Genomic DNA, 21299 nt, shown 5'->3' with positions numbered 1-21299 from the left:
TTAGTCTAAGCAACAGTAAGGAAAGTGATGCACGTCAGAGGGGTTAGAGTTAATATTCCCACTCCAATCTATGCAACAGTAGTGAAAGTGTTGGACTTCAGAGTTGTTAGAGTTACTACTTCGGACTAGTTAGATCTCTAACCAGTCGATTGCAAGTTATCGTAAGCTTGCAGACATCTTCAGAGTAGCTCGCAGCCTTGAGTTATTTTTAAATACATGTAGGGTCACATTTTCTTATTAAAATTCAGGGAAAACTGTGTTAATTTTACATTATTATTATTAGGCTGCAGATTCGGGCCTGACAATGAGCAGTGCTTATTCGGATTTATAACCCAGGCTGAAGCACAGAGGCGAAGAGCTGAAGAATTGAGGTATTTACCTCTTAAATAAAAGTCCTTATCAACTCAGCATTGGAACATGGGTAAAAACATGATACTTCTGAATGCCTTTAAATAGGAGAAAATTCAAGTGAAAAGTTCCCTCAGTGATTAAGTTAAGTTTTCATTTTAATTTTCTCCCATTTCAATGTATTGCATTTACAAACAGCAAGCCTCTTGTTTGAAACAAAAGAGAAATGTAAAGTGAAGAAAAATATTTCTATGAGTCTTATAGTTTTTCTCCATTTTCAATTAAGTCAATTACGTCTTGGTATGAAGCATGTCTCTTCAATTTAAATTCCTCCCATTTAAACAAATGGCTGTATTTTTCAGTTCTAAATATGGCACCGTGTCATTAGCAAGATGCCTGTTGTTTGTTAAATGTGGCACTTCGAAATGGTAGAACATTTACACACAGCAGGCATCTTGCTCCTAGTGGCTGGTAGACATGGCGCTATAGTTATAACTGAAAAATATAGCCATTATTTGAAGCGGGAGACATTTTAAATGCAGAAAATCTTTCCATATTATGGAAATGTTTGCAGAATATTTTTCTGCACTTTAAATATCTACCAAAAATGGTTGTATGCCTGTGTTATACATGTAACTGTGCCACATATGGTGAAAGTTATGTCCTGTGCCGCAAGTACATGCAACATAGGCTCTCAGTCATCCATCCACATATATCCTATTCCCATGCACACATGTTACATCCCTAAAGAGCACGTTCTCACTGACACATATGGCAACCCTAGTCAAAGTATTTTGTTCATACCATAGTACCTAGCTCTATGGGTATTAGGCGTAAAGTCAATGTAGCGGGCATGGGGGTGTCTGATACCAATGCACAAGTTGATTAGCCTTCAGTAGCTCCCGATGATTTTCACTGATCAGAAGTAGCTCCTACTACAGAAAAAGTTGGAGACCCCTGGGTTAGATTTACTATTCCCACTACCGTCTAAGAAACAGACAGTATGGAAAGTGTTAAAACTTTGGAGAAGTTAGATTTACTAATCCCATTCCAGTCTAAGCAACAATAGGGAAAGTGTTGGACTTCGGAGGGGTAGGTTTACCTTTCCCACTATTTCCACTTTAATATATGCAAAAGTAGAGGAAGTGTTGAACTTCGTGAGGATTACATATACCATTCTCAATTATTTTCTAGAAAACATTGAAATACTAAGCAACAATACATTTTTAATCATATTTAAAAATGCAGACAATATAAACTTTTAAAAATGTGCTTCCCTTCCAAACACAAACCAATTAAATACAAAATAATTAAATACAAAATATTTAAATACAAATCTTGCTCAAATTAATCAAATACAATGTACAAATATTAATATTACAAACATGCAAGACATAAATTCATATTTAAATAAAATAAAAAAATCTTGTAAATTATAAACAAACAATGTGTACATATAATTTATTATCAATAAAACATTCATTAAGATTAAAAATCAATAAAAAAAATAATTTCAATAACTTCCTACCCTATTTCCCTACGAATCCAACCACCCACTTCTGAAATATAAACTAATAGCAAAAGTATAAACATTAAAACATAGATTGTAATTTCTAAATTAAACTTAAATAAATAAAACAAAAGTTATTTAATTTAAAAAGTATTAATTAATTACACATTTAAGTCACACTAAATCTTTATTGACATGTAAATCAAATGAATTAAAGTTTACTAAAGTTTGCACCCTGTCCCCTAACAAACCCTACAGCCCAGTACTAAAATATAGATTGTTAACATACATTTAAAAATTTAAAGAAAACATAAGATTAACAAATGAAAGTTGAAACAATACAATTAAAATATTTGCTAAATGAGTAATCAATTAGATATTAAGTAAAAAAAACAAATTTTAAAATGAAATTTATTATTATTTAATTAACTTCCCACCCTGTTCCCCTACAAGCTTAATAAAACACTACCACATTATTTATTACTTATTTATTAAGAAAATACTCAATTACACATTTAAAATTACAAATTATGGGGGTCATTATGATAGTGGATTTTCCGCATCCTCGGGGCCGGCGGAAGCCACCGCCGGCCCCGAGGATGCGGAAAATCCGCAGCGGACTGACCAAAGACCCACCGCCAGATTAGGATGGCTGGTGGGTCCTGGTTTCCGTCCGCAGCTTTTCCGCCGCGGTCGGATTACAACCGCGGCGGAAAAGCTCTAATATGGTGACGGTGTCTTCCAGACACCGTCCACCATATTAGGATGGCCAGTAAAGTATGCTTTTCCGCGGCCGGTTTTCCGCCGCGGAAAAGCATACGGAACTTCACTGCGGGGGCCCGTTGCGGGCCCCCTAGGTGAAGGGGAGGTGGGGGGTGCACATGGGGGGTACCTATGGTACCCCCCTGCATTTGTATGCAGAAAGCGGCAGGCACCGCGCGGTGCCTGCCTCTTTCTGCATGCAAATGCAATGCGTGCATTTTTAACATTGCCACGGGTGCAGCTTGAAGCCGCACCCGCCGCAATGTTAAAAATAGAGGATGTGACCGCCAAGGTGGCGGTCACATCCTAATTGCACAGGAGGGAACTCCGCATGCCATGCGGAGGTTCCCTCCTGCTCTGGGGTCGCGGACGGACGCAAGTCCGTCCGCGATCCTAATCGACCCCTATATGTTGAAATATTAAGACCAACACTAGCAGTTCGAATCAATATAGTAACTAGTATTACATTCATTCAAACAAATTATTTATTGCAATTGTATTAAATTAAATGATATTAAATACACCAATATTCTTAAATGCAATATTGTATACAAAAACATCTATATCCTTCAATGATAGGATATCTTGTCTCCTGAGGCGGAAGCCGGGAGCTTGTTTGCTATATAATTTTATTATTTGAGTGTCACCATTATTTGTGTATATTTTAAAAATACAGAGACTTCTCCTACCCACATTCACGCTCCTCTCTTCACACGTGCAGCGGATCTTAGCGCTGCCGCGAGAACAAAAATAACAAACCTCATTCCTGCCATTACCGGGCGAACCACGGCCACGCCCCTTTTCTAAGGCCACGCCCACCGCTACTTGCTACTTAAGTGACGCTGAATACGAGCGACACTTAGGATATCGTGTCTCCTGAGGCGGAAGCCGGGAGCTTGTTTGCTATATAATTTTAATATTTGAGTGTCACCATTATTTGTGTATATTTTAAAAATACAGAGACTTCTCCTACCCACATTGACGCTCCTCTCTCCACCCGCGCAGCGGATCTTAGCGCTGCAGCGAGAACAAAAATAACAAACCTCATTCCCACCATTACCGGGCGAACCACGGCCACGCCCCTTTTCTGAGGCCACGCCCACTGCTACTTGCTACTTAAGTGACGCTGAATACGAGCGACACTTAGGATATCGTGTCTCCTGAGGCGGAAGCCGGGAGCTTGTTTGCTATATAATTTTAATATTTGAGTGTCGCCATTATTTGTGTATATTTTAAAAATACAGAGACTTCTCCTACCTGCATTCACGCTCCTCTCTCCACCCGCGCAGCGGATCTTAGCGCTGCGCGGGAACGAAAATAACAAACCTCATTCCTGCCATTACCGGGCGAACTACGGCCACGCCCCTTTTCTGAGGCCACGCCCACCGCTTCTTGCTACTTAAGTGACGCTGAATACGAGCGACACTTAGGATATCGTGTCTCCTGAGGCGGAAGCCGGGAGCTTGTTTGCTATATAATTTTAATATTTGAGTGTCACCATTATTTGTGTATATTTTAAAAATACAGAGACTTCTCCTACCCACATTGACGCTCCTCTCTCCACCCGCGCAGCGGATCTTAGCACTGCCGCGGGAACGAAAATAACAAACCTCATTCCCGCCATTACCGGGCGAACCACAGGCACGCCCCTTTTCTGAGGCCACGCCCACGCCCACCGCTACTTGCTACTTAAGTGACGCTGAATACGAGCGACACTTAGGATATCGTGTCTCCTGAGGCGGAAGCCGGGAGCTTATTTGCTATATAATTTTAATATTTGAGAGTCACCATTATTTGTGTATATTTTAAAAATACAGAGACTTCTCCTACCCACATTCACGCTCCTCTCTTCACCCGCGCAGCGGATCTTAGCGCTGCCGCGGGAACGAAAATAACAAACCTCATTCCCGCCATTACCGGCGCGATCCACGGCCACGCCCCTTTTCTGAGGCCACGCCCTCTCTAGGCGTTGTCTTACCTCTATAAATATGTGCCTTTTCCGAACGCGCAGTGGGCGAGCGCAGCGGGCGCGCGCAGCGGGAGCGCGCAGCGGGAGCGCCGTTTGCGCGCCTAAGGCAAGCCTGTCTGCGCCCGTCCGTGCCCCGGCCGGGACTAGGGCTAGCCACGCTGCTCAACCCTCGTCCACCATAGCGAATATTTCGACTTTCACCAGGGAAGAGATTCTCTCCTTAAATTGCCAGACTAAACATTGCCACAAATTTATAAATGTTGATAATTGGCTAGGACCAATCTGCTGTTGTAAGTGTAGAACATATCTCACCCCAGAGCCGTGGTCACCTAACACGGGAAAAAACATCCTCCTTCAGGGAGGACTGATCAATATGCAAAAATGGGGCGCATATTTATGATTTAATTATGGAGACTGATCTTGATATGCTTTTCGTGACAGAAACATGGCTTAAAGCCTGGTGTAACCCGGTAATCGCCCTAACAGTTCCTCAAGGATATCTTATTCAGAGGGTGGACAGACAGGAACAAAGAGGGGGTGGTCTCGCCATCATTTACCGGGATTCTATTAAATGCACCATGTTTGAACTCTCGGACATTAAGGGGGCAGAAAGCATTTGCTTCTGCATCCAGATAAATGAGGAGACCACCTTTTCAGGAGCTTTAATTTATCGCCCACCAGATCACAGATCGACTTCCTGGAAAGTCTTGGGGAAGCACTCAGCAACCTCACTCTCAAATTTGCCAATTTTACATTAATAGGCGACTTACATCTCCACCTTGACGAGGCTGAGGACCCTAATGCAGTATGGCTGAGAGATCTGACCAGTGTCCTGGGACTCACAATACTGACTAAAGAACCCACACATAAAGCGGGGCACATCTTAGACTGCATCTGCACCAATACTAAATCTATGACAGTTGATTCCCCCCGTATCCAGACCTGGACTGACCATTTACTGGTCCCCTTTAAACTGACTGTAGAAAGGAAAGGGATCAAAACGGACCATATGAAAATAGAAGTCCATACAAAGAAAGACTGGAAAAAGCTTAGGGATCCCCCCAACCTGTACCTAATTGCCGAGGAAAGTAAACCCCCTTTGACTGGCAACACGGAGACAGATTATAATAACTTCTGTAAATGGGTCACAGGATTCTGCGGGTCAGTGGATTCCAGTAAAGTGAGCAACAAGCGGAATAAAAGGTCCGCTCCATGGTTCTCCCTCCCCCTAAAGGAAAAAAGAAAAGAGGTCAGAATCTTGGAAAGGAAATGGCGTCTTGCCTATGGAAAGGAAGAACTCATCATCTATAAAACATCTAGAAGGCAGTACCATGCAATGATTAAAAGTGCCAAAAAAAGACGCCATTAACTCCTCTAACAACCAACAAAAATAAATCTTTAAAATAGTTGACATCCCCCCTTCGCTCCCATTATGTTATTCAATCGCCAACTACTTTGAACAGAAAATATCTGATCTCACCAAAGATTTCCCAGATCCACCAGCACTCCCCCTCGTAGAGGCCATAAGGCTTGACATTGAGAAGATCCAGCTTAACAAATTCACCCATGTTAGTCTGGAAGAAACCCGCCAGGCTATTTTATCCAGTAAATCCGGTTCCCCATTTGATCCTTGCCCTCCCGTGCTGTTACATGCTCTAGTGGACACAGTAAACCCAAGCATAAATGCCATCATTAATTCATCCCTGGCTACTGCCGTCATTCCACCCGAGTGGAAATTACCCGCTGTCAAACCTCTGCAAAAGAAACCCCTAGTAGACCCCCTACGCTTTCAAACCTCCGTCCCATTTCGCTGCTCCCAATTCTCTTTAAACTTACGGAAGCAGCAGTGAACAAACAACTGACTAGATATCTGGAGGAAAATGACATCCTGCATCCCAACCAAGCAGGGTTTAGGGCTAAACACTCCACGGAGTCGGCACTATTGCACACTGTGGAGACCCTGAAGACTGCTATGGACCAAGGAAAAAAGGCTGTTCTGGTTCTGCTCGATTTATCGACGGCTTTGATACGGTCTCACACTCCGTATTGATTGGCCGCCTAGCAGAATCAGGAATAGCAGGAGTTGCTCTTGAATGGCTAAAAAACGTTCTCAGCCATAGGAAGCAAGTCACGGTACTAGGGAAATACCGCTCAGAGGAGAAAGCATTAAAAACAGGGGTACCACAGGGCTCAAGCCTGAGCCCAGTACTATTTAATTTGTACATGACCCCCCTGATAGAGCTTATTACATCTTTTAACATCAGCACTATATCTTATGCTGATGATACTCAGCTCATCCTAGTATTAGACAGCAATTCAACAAAGGCAGAGGAAAATCTGAGAGATTGTCTTACCGCCACTTTCGACTGGATGAGAAAACACCATCTCAAATGTAATTCGGGCAAGACCGAAATCTTACCATTCGGACAACAAAACTTTTTTTCCCCCAAAGCATGGTGGCCACAAGATGCAGAAGTCCCCCCAAACACCATTACTACGGCCCGCAACCTTGGGATTAGGTTCGACGGGGCCTTGTCATTTAGGCAACAAGCAGGTGCTGTGGAAGGGTCCTGCTTTAGCATAATCAAAGGCCTCAGAAGATTCTTCGACCTTCTCCCGTTGACAGCTAGAAAGACGGTGGCGGTGGCTCTTATTACATCTCGTCTGGACTACAGCAACAGTCTATATGCAGGCTCCAGTAAAGCAGTACTGCATCGACTGCAGATGGTCCAGAATGCCACCGCCCGCCTCGTACTGAGATGGCCCAGGAAGTCGTCTGCATCAGCAGCGCTTAAGATCCTGCACTGGCTGCCCATCCACAAAAGGGTGCTATTCAAAATCTTAGTAATCACCTTTAGGTCCTATCACCAGCTGGGTCCCACCTACCTGTCAAAAAGGTTCAGAAGATATGTGCCCTCCCGCTCACTCAGATCCTCCAACCTGAACCTGCTGGTGACTCCCAAATTTAGACTAGCTACGAAAGGAGGAAAGTCCCTTGGAGTGCTGGGTGCTAGGGCCTGGAATATGCTACCACTCCAATTGCGCTAGATCCCGTCAGAGAACCTTTTCCGAAAGGCACTAAAGACATGTATTTTTAAACTCACAGACACAGCCTGTTTAGCCCTAGTCTAAATCCAATCCCTAGAGACACCAGGGGCCCGATGTAGGTGTCCATTTACCGACCGGTAACGGCCGATTTCGGCCGTTACCGACCGGTAAATGGTCATTCCTGATGTAGGGGGCCTATTTTACCGATTCGGTAAATTTACCGAATCGGTAAAATACCGAATCGGTATTTCTACCGATTCGGTAACTTCCACATGTAGGTGGGACTCTTCTGAGTCCCACAGGCCAGTCAGATTCGGTATTTTACCACCCAATCCTATTGGGTGGTAAAATACCGAATATAGGTGTGCATGCACATTCCCTAAGGGCATGTCTGTGTGCCACATGGCACACATGCCTGCATTCAGGGTGCTAGAGGGTGTCAAAGTAACACCCCCTGCACCCTTGCAAAAATTGGTATTTACCGAATCGGTAAATACTGATTCAGTAATGACCATTGATTCCTATGGGCTGCAATGCCCATAGGAATCAATGGGCTTTACCGATTTGGTATTTACAGAATCGGTAAATACCGAATCTTAACGATTTGGTATTTACAGATTCTGAAATACCTACATTTCCCCCCTTCTAATTTACCACTTCTTAAATACTGAATCGGTATGATTCAGCATTTTAGAAGTGGTAATTTAGAATTACCTACATCGGGCCCCAGATCCTGTCTTACCGGTGCCTCACTAGCTCCCCGGCCAAACACATTCCAGACATGATTGGTCAGCGCCAAGATGCTCCGTGGAGTGTAAGTCGCGCTTTACAAAAATAAAATTACATTACATTACATATATTCCGTTTCATGTTATTTTGGTAGTCATGATATTTTTGACACTATATTCATGTCACACAATATGTTTAATCCTTATATGTTGGTCATTTATCGGTAAAGAAGACTTGATCAAATACTGCTTTATTGTTTCTGTAGGAAGGTGGAGTATTATGTGGTGATGCTGGTTAGGCTTCACCATTCAGTACACTCCCAATACCCGATAGATGGCTCTTGGATTCACAATATGAAATTCTTAGCTCAGTCTTGGTAGAGTGGCAAAGGGCAGTCAAACTTTACTAGAGGAACATACGTTAAGCATTTCAGAGTACCAACATGAACAATAAGTAATTGACACCACACAAAAGAAATCTGGAACCATTTTATAAAAATTCTGCAGAATTTTATCTTGAATTAGACACCTAAACAAACGATATCAGAAACATAAAACCAGAGTTATGGATTTTCATAAATCACAGCAATTCACTACTATAGAACTTTTGCATTACAGTAAATGGGAAAAAGTGATAGGGGCTGTTGATCACTTGCAGGTCGAGTTGTGTGGAACCCAAGGAGGGTAAAGGTGATGGGGTCCCAGTACCAAGCCACAACAGAAAGTTTGATTTTACCTGTCTCGAGAAGCCCAGGTGTAGAGTTATCCTGGCTGTCCTTGGTGCTGAAACGGGAGCTGCTGGAGAGCTGGTTTTACAGTTTACACTGTGCTGATAGGGAACATGGTGCAAAAAGTCAAATTTGAAGCCACTGCTGACGTTGAATGAAGGTTTTCCAAAGTTCTCTCGAGGTGCAGAATTGAGTAAAGGGGGTGGTAGCTGGACTGGCAACCAACAAGCCTTGGCAGCGGTAAGCACAGTAGAAAGTTATTTCAACGTCCGGTTGTGCTGGGTAACACGGTAGTTGTCTGAAACTTTGTGGAGGTCAGGACTACAATTCCTACAATGCACTGGATCATCTACATCTGGGAGATCCCTTGCAGGGCCCGATGCCCAGTCATACTTCAGTTTGTGTACGTTGTTTTTACTTGCGGATGCAGGGGACCAGTACTACTAATCCAGGGTGAGTCTGGTGATGCCTTTGGCTCTAAAAGGAATCTTTCTGTCTGAAGAACTGAGCTTTGGTACAGGACGAGCCGCATTTGTGCAATCCCAGGAAGATTGCCACAAGTGCAGAGAATCCCGCCTTTGGTTTGTGCAGCTTCTGTTGTCTCACACATAGGTCATTTCTCATTTGCCCTTGTTGCAAGTTAGATCAGAACTGAGGTTCTGGTGTCAGGGGTAGCCCTTAAATCCTTGATGTAGGGGCTTTATGGGTGTAGGTGCATGTGGCCAATGGTCTACTAGCCCCAGCAGCAAATCGGCCCTGAGGTGACCACATCCGGGAGTGTAGGTCACCTTTTCTACCCAGAACCCATGATTCTACCTCTTTTAAAAATGGCAGAAGTCTTCCTTGGCTATACAGACCAGTTAGCCCACCTTCCTTGGCTATACAGACCAGTTAGTCCACCTTAGCGGTGGGGCTAGCCTCCTGGGTGTGTTAATCTCCTGAATAACTAATTTACCTGCCTGTCCGAGTGCAAATGTACCTGGGGGCCGGTGGAGGGCTGTTTCCTCCTTCGGGAGGCAGCCTGGTTGCATATAACAGGTGCTGCAACCTTTAAAACCCACTGCCTTGATGTGCCACTTCACTAGCCAGCCTGTCAGGGAGGGAGGGGTCCAGGACATTGTTTCTGACTCCTGAGAGAGTTAACACCTCCTGGCAGGGGATAAGATTCCTGTCTTGATGGTAGAGGGTGCAGGCTGGAAGCCAGAGCACAGGAAAGGCTGAAGCTACCAGGTGAGCAACCTTTAACATAGCCACCTGGGTGTATGCCACCTCATCCTTGGGACAAGATTCATGTCAGTGGTGAGCCAGCACATTGCTTGATCCCAAACACAACATATTTAGGTGGTACCATAATGGAGCTGTCAATCTGTGGGTTTACCCGGATGCCAGCCCATGTTATTCTATGGACTGTCTATGGCTTATAGTGACATTTAATGGTAAAGGCCACTATAGGGACATATAAGCTTGCACTTACATGTCCCCACCTTTAATATAATGCACCCTGTCTCCTGGGCTTTGGAGGCCTTCCTTGGTGAGGTCAAAATTGAGTTTTAGCAGTTTGCACTGCTACTGGAGTCTGCAATGGCAGGCCTGCTGTCAGTAGTTTACTTGGGTCACTCAGGGTGGCACAAACTAGTGACCTCTTTAAAACCCATGCCCTGGGTACCACTCGTACCATGTACTGGGGACTTATAAGAGGGTTAAAGTCCTTTGCCAATTGGGCTTACCAATTCGCACATATCAGTTTAGAGAGAAAGCACTGACAGTGGGGCCTAGGCTGCAGGCTCCAGTGCACTTTCAGGGTTACAATCATTGGCATTAGGGCAAAAAGTCAGGGGTGACACTACAAAAATCTCACTTTCCTACAGTTTCACTGACCATTTAAACTGGAAGCAGCTACAACGTTAGTGAGAAAAGTTCAAAATCTTAGATTTTGGTTCACTTCAGGTCTCCCATTCAATTAACTTTTCACAGCAATTGCAGAACAATCTCAGGCTCCTAATGCTTCAGATGGACATACCACTACTAGTCCAACCTCACATATTTTTTGTTTTTACTCACCTTAGTGACTTGACAAAGCCATATTTTGGACTGTGTAATGACCAACATCCAGCACTCAGTGCAAGATGGCCCAATGAGGAAGCATTTCACCTTATGTATGTAAGGGTTTAAATCCTGTGTATAGAAACAAATTAGGAACTGACTCTACTTTTACATAACTGGAGGGGGGGAGGTCCTTAAAAATTGAGTTTTCAGAATAATATTGGATTGCCAGTTATATTTCAGTTCTTTACCATCACAGTCTTCTCTGTTGCCTCCCTCATTCGTCAAAATGTTACTGTACTTTGATTGATTGGATTAGCTTGAGTGATGGATAAAGATGTCAGAGTGGCCTTCGGGATCTATTATATACTGAGGAAGAGACAAACTGTGGGAGGATTATTATCCATTATTAATTGGGACATTACCTGTGAGAGAGAGAAGACAGGTCAGATTATATAGGTTAGGCACATCCATTCATGGACCCACAATACCAGTGACAAAATAAAGATAAGATGCACTGAAAGTAACACAGGCCCAGATGTGTCAGTATCCGGATATTGCGAGTGACATTGTGTGTCAATGGATGGACTGTCTAGGTAATGCAGGTGTATCAGTGCCATGTTAGATTAGACTTCTTATGTTACATTTTTTATTCCTCCTGCAGTACATTCGCTTGTCACGGGACACCACTCCTGATGTTCTTTATGAGCTGATGACCCATTACTGGCAGCTGAAGACTCCCAACCTAATCATTTCAGTAACCGGTGGAGCAAGGAACTTCTCCCTGAAACCACGCATGCGCAAAATATTTAGCCGACTAATCTACATCGCCCAGTCGAAAGGTGTCAGAGAGTTTAATATTTTCTTTGTCTGTGTGTTTGTCTGTGTATGTATTTGTGTACAGACGTTGTTGCAGTTTGTTAACATGTATGTGTGGAGGCATTGTGGCAGCTTGTTAATGTGTGTGTGTAGGTGTGTGTGTGTGTGCTTGTGTGTGAATACTGTTGAAGCTTGACTAGTGTGCGTGTGTGTTTGTGTGTGTGTGTGTGCGTATGCATGTGCGTATAGACAGTGTTGCCCACTTGTTGCTGTTGAGCTAAGGTAAAAGAGCTGAATTATGTCAATAAGAGTAACAAGGGGATCTTTAGTAAGGACATGTGATCATGTGATTGGAACTTAGGAATAGTAACCTCCTCCAGATCATGTAGCCCTTGAAACCCTCTTCCTTGGACAGAAGCAGCAAAGCTATTCTCTGCACCAAGGTCTAATACAACCCTTTGTTCAAAATCATCATACAATACCCAGTGAGGGCTGGTCAAAAACAAAAGAAGATTATAGTGAACAATTACTATTTCTTGGTCTTTCTCCTTGAAAAATGATTTTTGTAAACCCATTATTACAGCCATCCCGTAGCCATCACACACATTTCTATCATGAAAAAATATTCTGTCATCGGTTGAGGTATGATACAACTGCTTATCTTTACCCTTCCTAATACCTACTCTCCCATTCACAGGGGCCTGGATCTTCACTGGGGGCACACACTATGGACTTATGAAGTACATTGGCGAAGTGGTGAGAGATAACACGATCAGCCGCAGATCCGAAGAGAAGATAGTTTCAATTGGTATTGCAGCCTGGGGTATGATTGCCAACAGGGACAGCCTGATCCGAAGTCCAAATACAGAGGTACATCCCATGGCCACCATGGAGGATCCTTCTTCTCCAGCACTCAGCTTTCTTCATGGTTTCAATACCAGCACCATGGATCATGAGAATTATCTCACCCAATGTAACCTAAATTATACAAAATGTTTGGAAAGTTTGACCAGACAGAAAATTATAAGCATTCTGCTGTTGTCTCTCGAATTGTTACATTTTAAATCAGAGTCCTTTTCCTTGTGTTTCCTAGGGCACTCACGTAGCTCATTACGTCATGGATGACCAGAAAAGAGACCCTCTATATTGTCTGGACAATAATCACACACACCAAATTCTGGTGGATAATGGAACCAATGGCTTTGCTACCGTGGAGGCAGATGTGCGGGCGCAGCTTGAAAAATATATATCGGAGCTGATTGTTCCAGGTTAGTATTGATGCATATTTCTGCCACTTTCCTGCAGTGCAATTTGAATAACTGCCTTGAGAGTGACTATGGAAAATACCTAACTTTGTTCCTTATTATGAGGTCGGGTGGACCGCCACGGACAGGCCGTCGATGGCTGCCCTCCTGACATATGGGGCATTGGTCTGACCGCTGCATTAGGATGCAGCCGGCCGGACAGCAGAGGATGGGGGTAAGACCGCCGCCTCCGACAGGATTCAAGATCTTGTCGAGGTGGCAGTAGGAATCCTAGCCCTACGATTGAGGCAGTGCGTGCGCAAGCTTCGCCGTAGGGATTAGGATGGATGTCCCTTTCTGACTACCTTTTCCTGTCGGTCCCACTGCCATGAATATGCAGACAAAAGGGGACTTTAGGGGCCTGAGCAGTGCCCCCATAGGCCACTTTTCAATGGCCCTAAGGGCACATTGTAATGCCCACTCGCGCATTCGTAAGACCCCTGCTCGCCCACCGCGTAGCACCGCTGTGAGTGGCCTGCCCCAAGCGCTGCCTTTTGATGGGGTTTGAGGCCCCTGTACCCCAGTCCTTCCTCTGCCTCTCTTTTGCTGCCGCTTTCTCGCTTCAGGTTTTGCACCTCACTTTTGTGTTCAATTTTTGCCCACTGCCTGTTGGGTTTTTTGCTATTTGCCTTTCTTCAGCTTTTTTTCTTTCTGCCTCTTTCTACTTCTGCTGCTGCCTTTTCTCCTCTGTATTCTATTCTTTTTCTCTCCTTTTCCCCCACTGTTGCCCCTGTGGCCCCTCCCGTGTTTTCCCACCTTCCAGCTGTTCCGTCCTCCCGACCTCCCCCTACTTAATGGCGCCCGTTGCGCGGCCGCGCCACTGGCACAGTGAAGGCACAACAAAGGCAAGCCCGTCTGCGCCCATCCGCGACCTGACTGCGATCAGCGCCAGGGGCCCTGGTCGTCCAAACCGCCAGTGCTTGAGCTCCTTGGCTCTCTACGCACTTAACACCGGAAAGGACAACAACTGCAAACTTTTGTCACCTATCGACACCTACAGACATTTCACTTGCAGCCACTGCCACCACTCATTCTCCTTCACCGAGACCCAGGACCTACCTCAACCCACTGCCACAACTCTACCGTACCCTACACTCTGCAATGCATCTTCCTCAGCATCCACTCCCTCCACAGACATGCTGCAGAAATCTGGGACCTACTCAACTTAGCCACCCCTGACGTCGCCTTCTTTACCGAAACCTGGACAAACACCGCCTTGGGACCCGACATTGCGATCGCCATCCCCGAAGGCTACAAGATTACCCAACAGGAGCACCCCAACTGGCATCACCATCGCCCACAAATCCAACCTCCGTCTGAGCACCTACACCGATGAGCCCACAGACATGATGGAACACTTCCACTTCAAGATACATACCAAACCGTCCACCACCCTCATCTACGAACCTCCTGGACCACGCATATCTTTCTCTGATTCCATCACCAATATCATCACCCCACAGGCCATCACCTCCACTGACTACACCTTGCTGGGAGACCTCAACTTCCACCTTGACACTCGCCAAGACCCCGACTCCTCCTCCCTCCTGGACAACCTCCACAACATCAGACTCAAACAGATCACACACGAACCCACGCACTGAGCAGGACACACCCTCGACCCTATCTTCACAACAGGGAGCTCCACCACCTTCAGCCACACCTCCGAACTCCCATGGACGAACCACCGATGCATCCACTTCACTTTCAAAACCAGCACCCCCGCAGACATCCTCACCAGCTCCACCGCAGGAACTGGAACAAGATCTCCGACGACCAGCTTGCCGCCTCTCTTAGCAGTTTCGCCCCCACCAACGACGACGACCCTACCTCTGCCACCCATACCCTACACAACTGGATCACGAACTGTGCCAACATCATCGCCCCCTCAAGAAAACTTCTGAAACACACGCCAAGAAAGCCAGCTGGTTCTCCACCGAAGTCAGAGAATCCGAGAATGCAGACCCCTCAAGAAGCGTTGGAGGATCTCCAAAACCCCATCAGACCTCGACAATTTCAAAGCAGTCACCACCGCTCACCATAAACTCATCAGATACTTAAGGAAGAAAGCCCTCCAGGACTGAATCTCCTCCCACACACTCAACAGCAAGGAACTCTTCAGCATCGTCAAAAAGTTCACCCAACCCAACAGTGAAACTATCAACATCCCACCTTCCCACGACCTATGCGACAGACTCCGCACCTTCTTCCATCACAAAATCAAGACCATCTACGACAACCTCAACAACAACATTCCTCACAAGGAACCCACACCCATCGTCCTTCACACTGCGAAGCCAACACTGGACAGATGGAGACATCATCATCAGCATCATCATCAGCATCAAAGACACCCTGAAGACTATGAAGCAAACGCACTCCAGGGCCCCCACGGACCCCTGCTCCCACCACATCATTGCCCCCATGCTTCAACAAATCATCAACCGCTAGACCGCCTCCTTCCCCGAAGACTGGAAACACACCAAGATCAACCCCCTCCTGAAAAAACCCTCGGCGGACCCCACTGATCTCAAAGACTTCAGACTGATCTCCTTAATCCAGTACCCAGTGAAAGTCATGGAAAAAGCCATTGACAGTCAACTCACCTCCTTCATATAAGAAAAAAACATCCTCGACTCCTTCCGATCAGACTTCAGAAAGAATCACAGCACTGAAACCGCCGTTCTCGCAGCAACAGAAGACATCCGCTCCCTCCTCGACAGAGGAGAGACCGTGGCCCTCATCCTCCTGGACCTCTCTGCTGCTTTCGACACAATCTTGCATCACACACTAGCCCTCAGACTCGACGACGCAGGGATCTGGAACAAGGCCCTTAAGTGGATACGCTCTTTCCTCTCCCACAGAATGCAACAGGTCAGACTCCCTCCCTTCCTTTCGGAGCACACATCGTCCACCTGCGGCATCCCTCAAGAATCCTCCATAAGCCCCACATTGTTCAACGTCTACATGGCCCCGCTCGCCTCCATCCTCAGACCACACAGACTCATTATCGTATCATACGCAGTCGATACCTAACTCCTCCTCTCCCTATCCAACAAAGCTGATACCTCCCATCACAACTTCCAAGAATCCCGAATGAATGGAAACAGTCGCCAGGTGAATGAAGAACAGCTGCCTACAATTGAACTCGGACAAAACCGAAGTACTCATTCTGGGCCCAGACCCGATGCCTGGGACAATTCCTGGTGGCCCTCGTCCTAGGGGCCTCTCCCTCTACCACGGACCACTCAAGCAACCTCGGAATCATCCTGGACTCCAAACTCAAAATGGACCGCCAGATCAATGCTTTCACCTCCTACTGCTACCACACTCTCTGCCTACTCTGAAAGACCTTCAACTGAATTCTCCTTGAACACAGGAAAACTGTCAACTACATCCTAATCAGCAGCAGACTGGACTATGGCAACCCAATGTATGCTGGGATCAATAAGAGCCTCACCTGCAAACTCCAGAACGCCCAGAATGCCGCCGCCAGACTAGTCCTCAACTTACTGCGACAAAGCCACATGAGCCATCATCTACGGACACCACACTCGCTCCCCGTCGAGAAGAGAATCACCTTCAAAATTCTTATCCACCCCCACAAAGCCCTCCACAGCCCCAGACCCGCCTACATGAAACACTGCCTCTCAATCCACGCACCCCAAAGATCCCTCTGCTAAGCTCAGCTCTCTCTTGCAATGGTACACGCTTCAAGAAGACCATGCCTTCTCCCTCCTCGAGGCCAAGCACGGAACACCCTCCCTCTCCACCTTCGACAGACACCAACACTCTCCACATTCCTAAAGGACCTCAAGACCTAGCTCTTCGACTAAGCACCGTGATCTCCAAAGTGCTGCGCGCCCCCCCCATTTCTCCCTCAGTGCCTTGAGACCCCTTTGGATGAGTAGTTGTGCTTATAAGCGCTTGCTTGATTGATTGATTCATGCAGCGTGTGCCAGCCACCGAATGGTGCCTGGAACACGGTACATGAATGTGCACAAAGTCTTCAAAGTGCTCTGTATCACTGCGACTTGTGATGCAGCCCTTTTCCAGGGCCGCAGCAGCCCGCAGTGTTATAGAACACTTTTGCGCCTGCCAGCCCGGCGGGCACATCGTAATTTGGCGGTCGGACCACAGCCTGCCTGTTAGGTGGTACCCGGACTGCTGTGATTTCAGGCGTCGGTCTGACCATCTAGCATCATATTGATACCCTTAGTATACAACCTTACACATTCTAAACATCCATTACTGTGAAAATATTTCTCTTGTGCTATTTTAAAGATATATATTTGATGCATTGGGCCTGTATGGGTTGAATAATTATGGGCCCGATTTATATATTGGTGGTAAGCATTATCCGTCTTTACAGAGTATCCTCACCACCACCCAAATTCTTTGGTTATTTGGAGTTCTTGGAAAGCACTGAAGATTTTGAAAGTATGGTCAGAGATTAAAGTGATGGGTGGTCGAATTTGATTCCTTTTTATTCCATCCACAGAAGCATATTCCACTTCTTGACAGTGTTGCACTTTTAAAGTCTGTCACAAGTTCTGTACTTTATTGTTAGGACACAGTGGGGGAGCCCAGGCCCTTGAAGGGCAGAGTGGCTTAGAAATACAAACCCACCAGAAGCTAGCAAATGATTGTCGACATTACGTGTCTTGCTAAAGTTGAAAAATGTCTGACCTTGGAATTCCAAATAGCATTATTTGAATCTCCCAGGGATCGCCTTGGTGACGGTCGTTTGAATGATGATGAACTTGCTTTTTTGACGAATACACTTCCTGTTGTGACTACATTAAGGGCCTGATCTAGAATTTGGTGGACGAGCTGTTCCGTCACAAACGTGACGGATATCCTGTCTGCCTTATTACAAGTGCACTATTGATGGAGCGGTAATTTCTTCTGGTAGTTTCTCAATGCAAAACCTTCATGCTACCTCTAATTTACCGCTCAAAAGGTGTTGGGCCCTTCACACCATGTATTACCTTCAGGAGACTATAAATAAAGATGAACAGTCAAAAATGCAATTATTATTTTAAGCCAATAAAGAGAGTTGTTGAGTATATAAAGGGTTTTATTTTCTAGTCAAAAGTTAATTTTTCTCTGACCCTTTATTCATTAGTAAAATATCAATCAGGTTACAGAATTTGGAAAACAGGAAAAATAGCATTAATACAGAACGTATTACTGTCTGCATATAAGCATTACATATAGGAATGTGGCGCAAAATGCCATTCAAAACTCTTAAAGAGTTTCTAAGAAAAATATAGTCTTGCAAGGCTAATCAAAAATCAAATAGTTTGCAAAAATCTCCCATAAAGAGAAATAAATGCATAAAACAAATAAATCTTTTCAGACCTAATTAATTAGTCAAAGCATAAACCTATAGTTTAGCATCTAAATCTAAAAAGCCTTTCTATCTGTTTGGTGCCCTGTGCATCTCTGTGTCTAAAAAGCAAAAAGGAGCGAGACAGCCCGCCCTTCACCAGACCTCAAAGGAATGTGGCCTGCAGTGCCAAGATATGACGTGGAAGCAAGAAACCTCCCCCTGACACTCCTCGGACGCCACTCCTCCCTTCAGCAATCTCCCGGGACGTTTCTCGTACTTAACCCATAGAATGTCTGGCCTAATCTGTTCCTTCTCTCAAGAGCTCACACACCCCCTAATGAGCCTAGAAGCCAGCTGAGCTGAGAAAGCCAGCCCCTCCTCCAGAGAGGTCAGAATTTATACACAAAATTTTGGCAGAATACACAAAATGTTTCAACTTCAGGAAAACCTGTACGTGATTGGTCAGTCATGATGGCATGAGTTCGCACTACCCTGACTCATTCTAAAAAAAACAGACTTTTCCAGTTTTAACAAAAGAAGCATACATGAATAACTACATTTTATAAGTTTGCAACAATTGCTAGGGAAAATGTTTCTATAGTTCCTTCCTTCCTTTCACAGTGCAGTCAGATGGATACTTTTAACTAACTGGTACATTGGCACAGTCACAAGAATGTACAGTTCAAGCTGTCCTTGACTCCTTCCGCAGTTTGAGTCAAGCTGCCACAGTCTGCGCATGCTCTCTTCTCTTTCAAAGCAAGCCATAGCCTTGCTGGTTTCACAGGCAGCCATTTAATGGTAGGCCCAAAAAAAAAAAAAACACAAAGATAATATTAATTTCATGTAAATCAGCCCATTATGTTTCCCAACTCTATACTAATACCCCTTATAAATGTTTACCTAGCCAAGCTACTAGTGTAAATCAGCTTTTCTATTATTTATGACAACATGCAAAATAAATGTGCAACAAAGTAAAAGAGGTGTTATTAACTGAAAATATTTATCAAAATATGCAACAAGTCAAAGTCTCTTAAGACAGAAATAGTGGATTTAGGGATGAGCTGGGAAGAGAGAAACATATTCTATTAATCTTCAAAGCTAAAAAGGCCACTTTTCTCTACATTGCAAAAACACATGTTAATTCAATTTAAATGCAGTCTGTCTGAAGCACAAAAATAAAACAATGCCTGACTGCAGATGAAATCTGCTCCATCACTATATCCTATGGTACTCGTAATAAAGCAGACTGGTGTTCGTCATGTTTGTGATGGAATAACTCATCAAGCAAGCTCTAATTCATTCTAAGTCTTCTCCCCAAGGTACACAAACTTCCTGGTAGGCCCTTTTTCACATCAATAGGATACATTATTAAAATGATGTCTATATTTCTAAATTGCTATTTTGTTTGCGCATGTAGAGGGCATTACCACCATCCATGCATGTCTCCAAACATATCCTTCTGGGGATCTGCAGCTTACCATGTGAATAGAATTACATGTTAGTTTGGATGTAGAAGCCGTTCATAACTATATACAATTACGGGATGATTTAGACTGTAGTGTCTTCTATTTCTTGGATGGCAGATTGGAACTGTTCCATTGTGACACCAATGTGCGTCTTGAAATAGCAGAATTCATTGTGATCAAAAATAATTTCTTTAACAGTGAGTTTTATAGCCAGGCCCAGGGCCATGCAATGGACTCATGTTTGGAGACAGGTGTGGCTAAAGATAAAGTGTGGAAGCACTAAGCAAAATGTTGTGTTCTTGTTGCAATATACTGAAAACGCGTTGCTAGTAAAGGAAAGTTTAACACAGACACTAGATCAGTATGCTGCCAAGATTGATGATTAAAAACTGGAATTGTTCTGCATACATGATAGAGAAATAATTAAATATCTGAATCTGGCCATCAAAGACACAAATACTATTAGGATGCGCTAACTTTGTGTGTAAGATTTAACTGTAGCGGTGTTGTTTTTGACTCTCACCCCCCCTACGAGTGACCCCATACACAGAAATTTGCGGGACAGTGGTACAAGCACAGAAAGTGGAATGGAAAAGAGGAAAAACAAAGTTACAGGACTCAACCACTGTACTGCATCAGTTTTGTTGGTTAAGGAGGTGTGCAGGATGTAGTGAATCCATACAAGACAAAGAGATATCTTAAATAACTTGTCATTAGGTTTTTAGTTGTAATTGTGAATGGATATACCCTAACAATGTCTCTGGGATAGTAAGAAACTCTCTGTACTGTGATGTGAACCTGTAATTCCTGAAAACTAAGCACACACAGATTGAGCACCTCAGCTATTTAAATACATAAGAACTACTCCTGATGTTTTCAGTAATGACCTTAAGCTTAGTCACTACACCATCGCTTGTGGAAATTGAGTCATAGTTTCTGCTTGACTTTTGTAATTCTTCAAAATAACAAACACTTCTAAAATCCTGGTGTTCACCACTCCTAGCAATTTGTATGTGCATACTAGAACTCGAATAATTGTGTGTGACAGTCATAGGTACATATGCAGCGTAGTCCAATTTAAGAATCCTTCCTGTTTTGTCAAAAGCTAATCCGTAGCATAATGTGACAATCCCAGTGGTATGGAGTTGAGATGGTTCAAGAAAATAGTTCAATGTTTACTTTCATCAAGAAAACCACTTTCAGAATACCTCTCTGTGTACACAATGTCCTTAAAACAAT

The 21299-nt window shown here is 44.4% G+C and overlaps 1 protein-coding gene across 1 annotated transcript in view; it reads left to right on the top strand.

The window, feature by feature from the left end:
* The window catches only part of TRPM8 (transient receptor potential cation channel subfamily M member 8), a 336947-nt gene that overhangs the window by 88291 nt on the left and 227357 nt on the right, over positions 1 to 21299 (top strand). The window contains exons 4-6 of the mRNA XM_086958714.1: positions 11801 to 11978; positions 12653 to 12825; positions 13049 to 13223. Of these exons, the coding sequence (XP_086814840.1) occupies positions 11801 to 11978; positions 12653 to 12825; positions 13049 to 13223 (526 nt within the window). The remainder of the gene's footprint in view (positions 1 to 11800; positions 11979 to 12652; positions 12826 to 13048; positions 13224 to 21299) is intronic.

This window comes from Lissotriton vulgaris, chromosome 2_1 (genome assembly GCF_964263255.1).
Source record: "Lissotriton vulgaris chromosome 2_1, aLisVul1.2, whole genome shotgun sequence".
Lineage (NCBI taxonomy): Eukaryota > Metazoa > Chordata > Amphibia > Caudata > Salamandridae > Lissotriton > Lissotriton vulgaris.
Note: the sequence above shows the minus strand (reverse complement) of the source record. Positions and strands in the feature narration are given on the sequence as shown.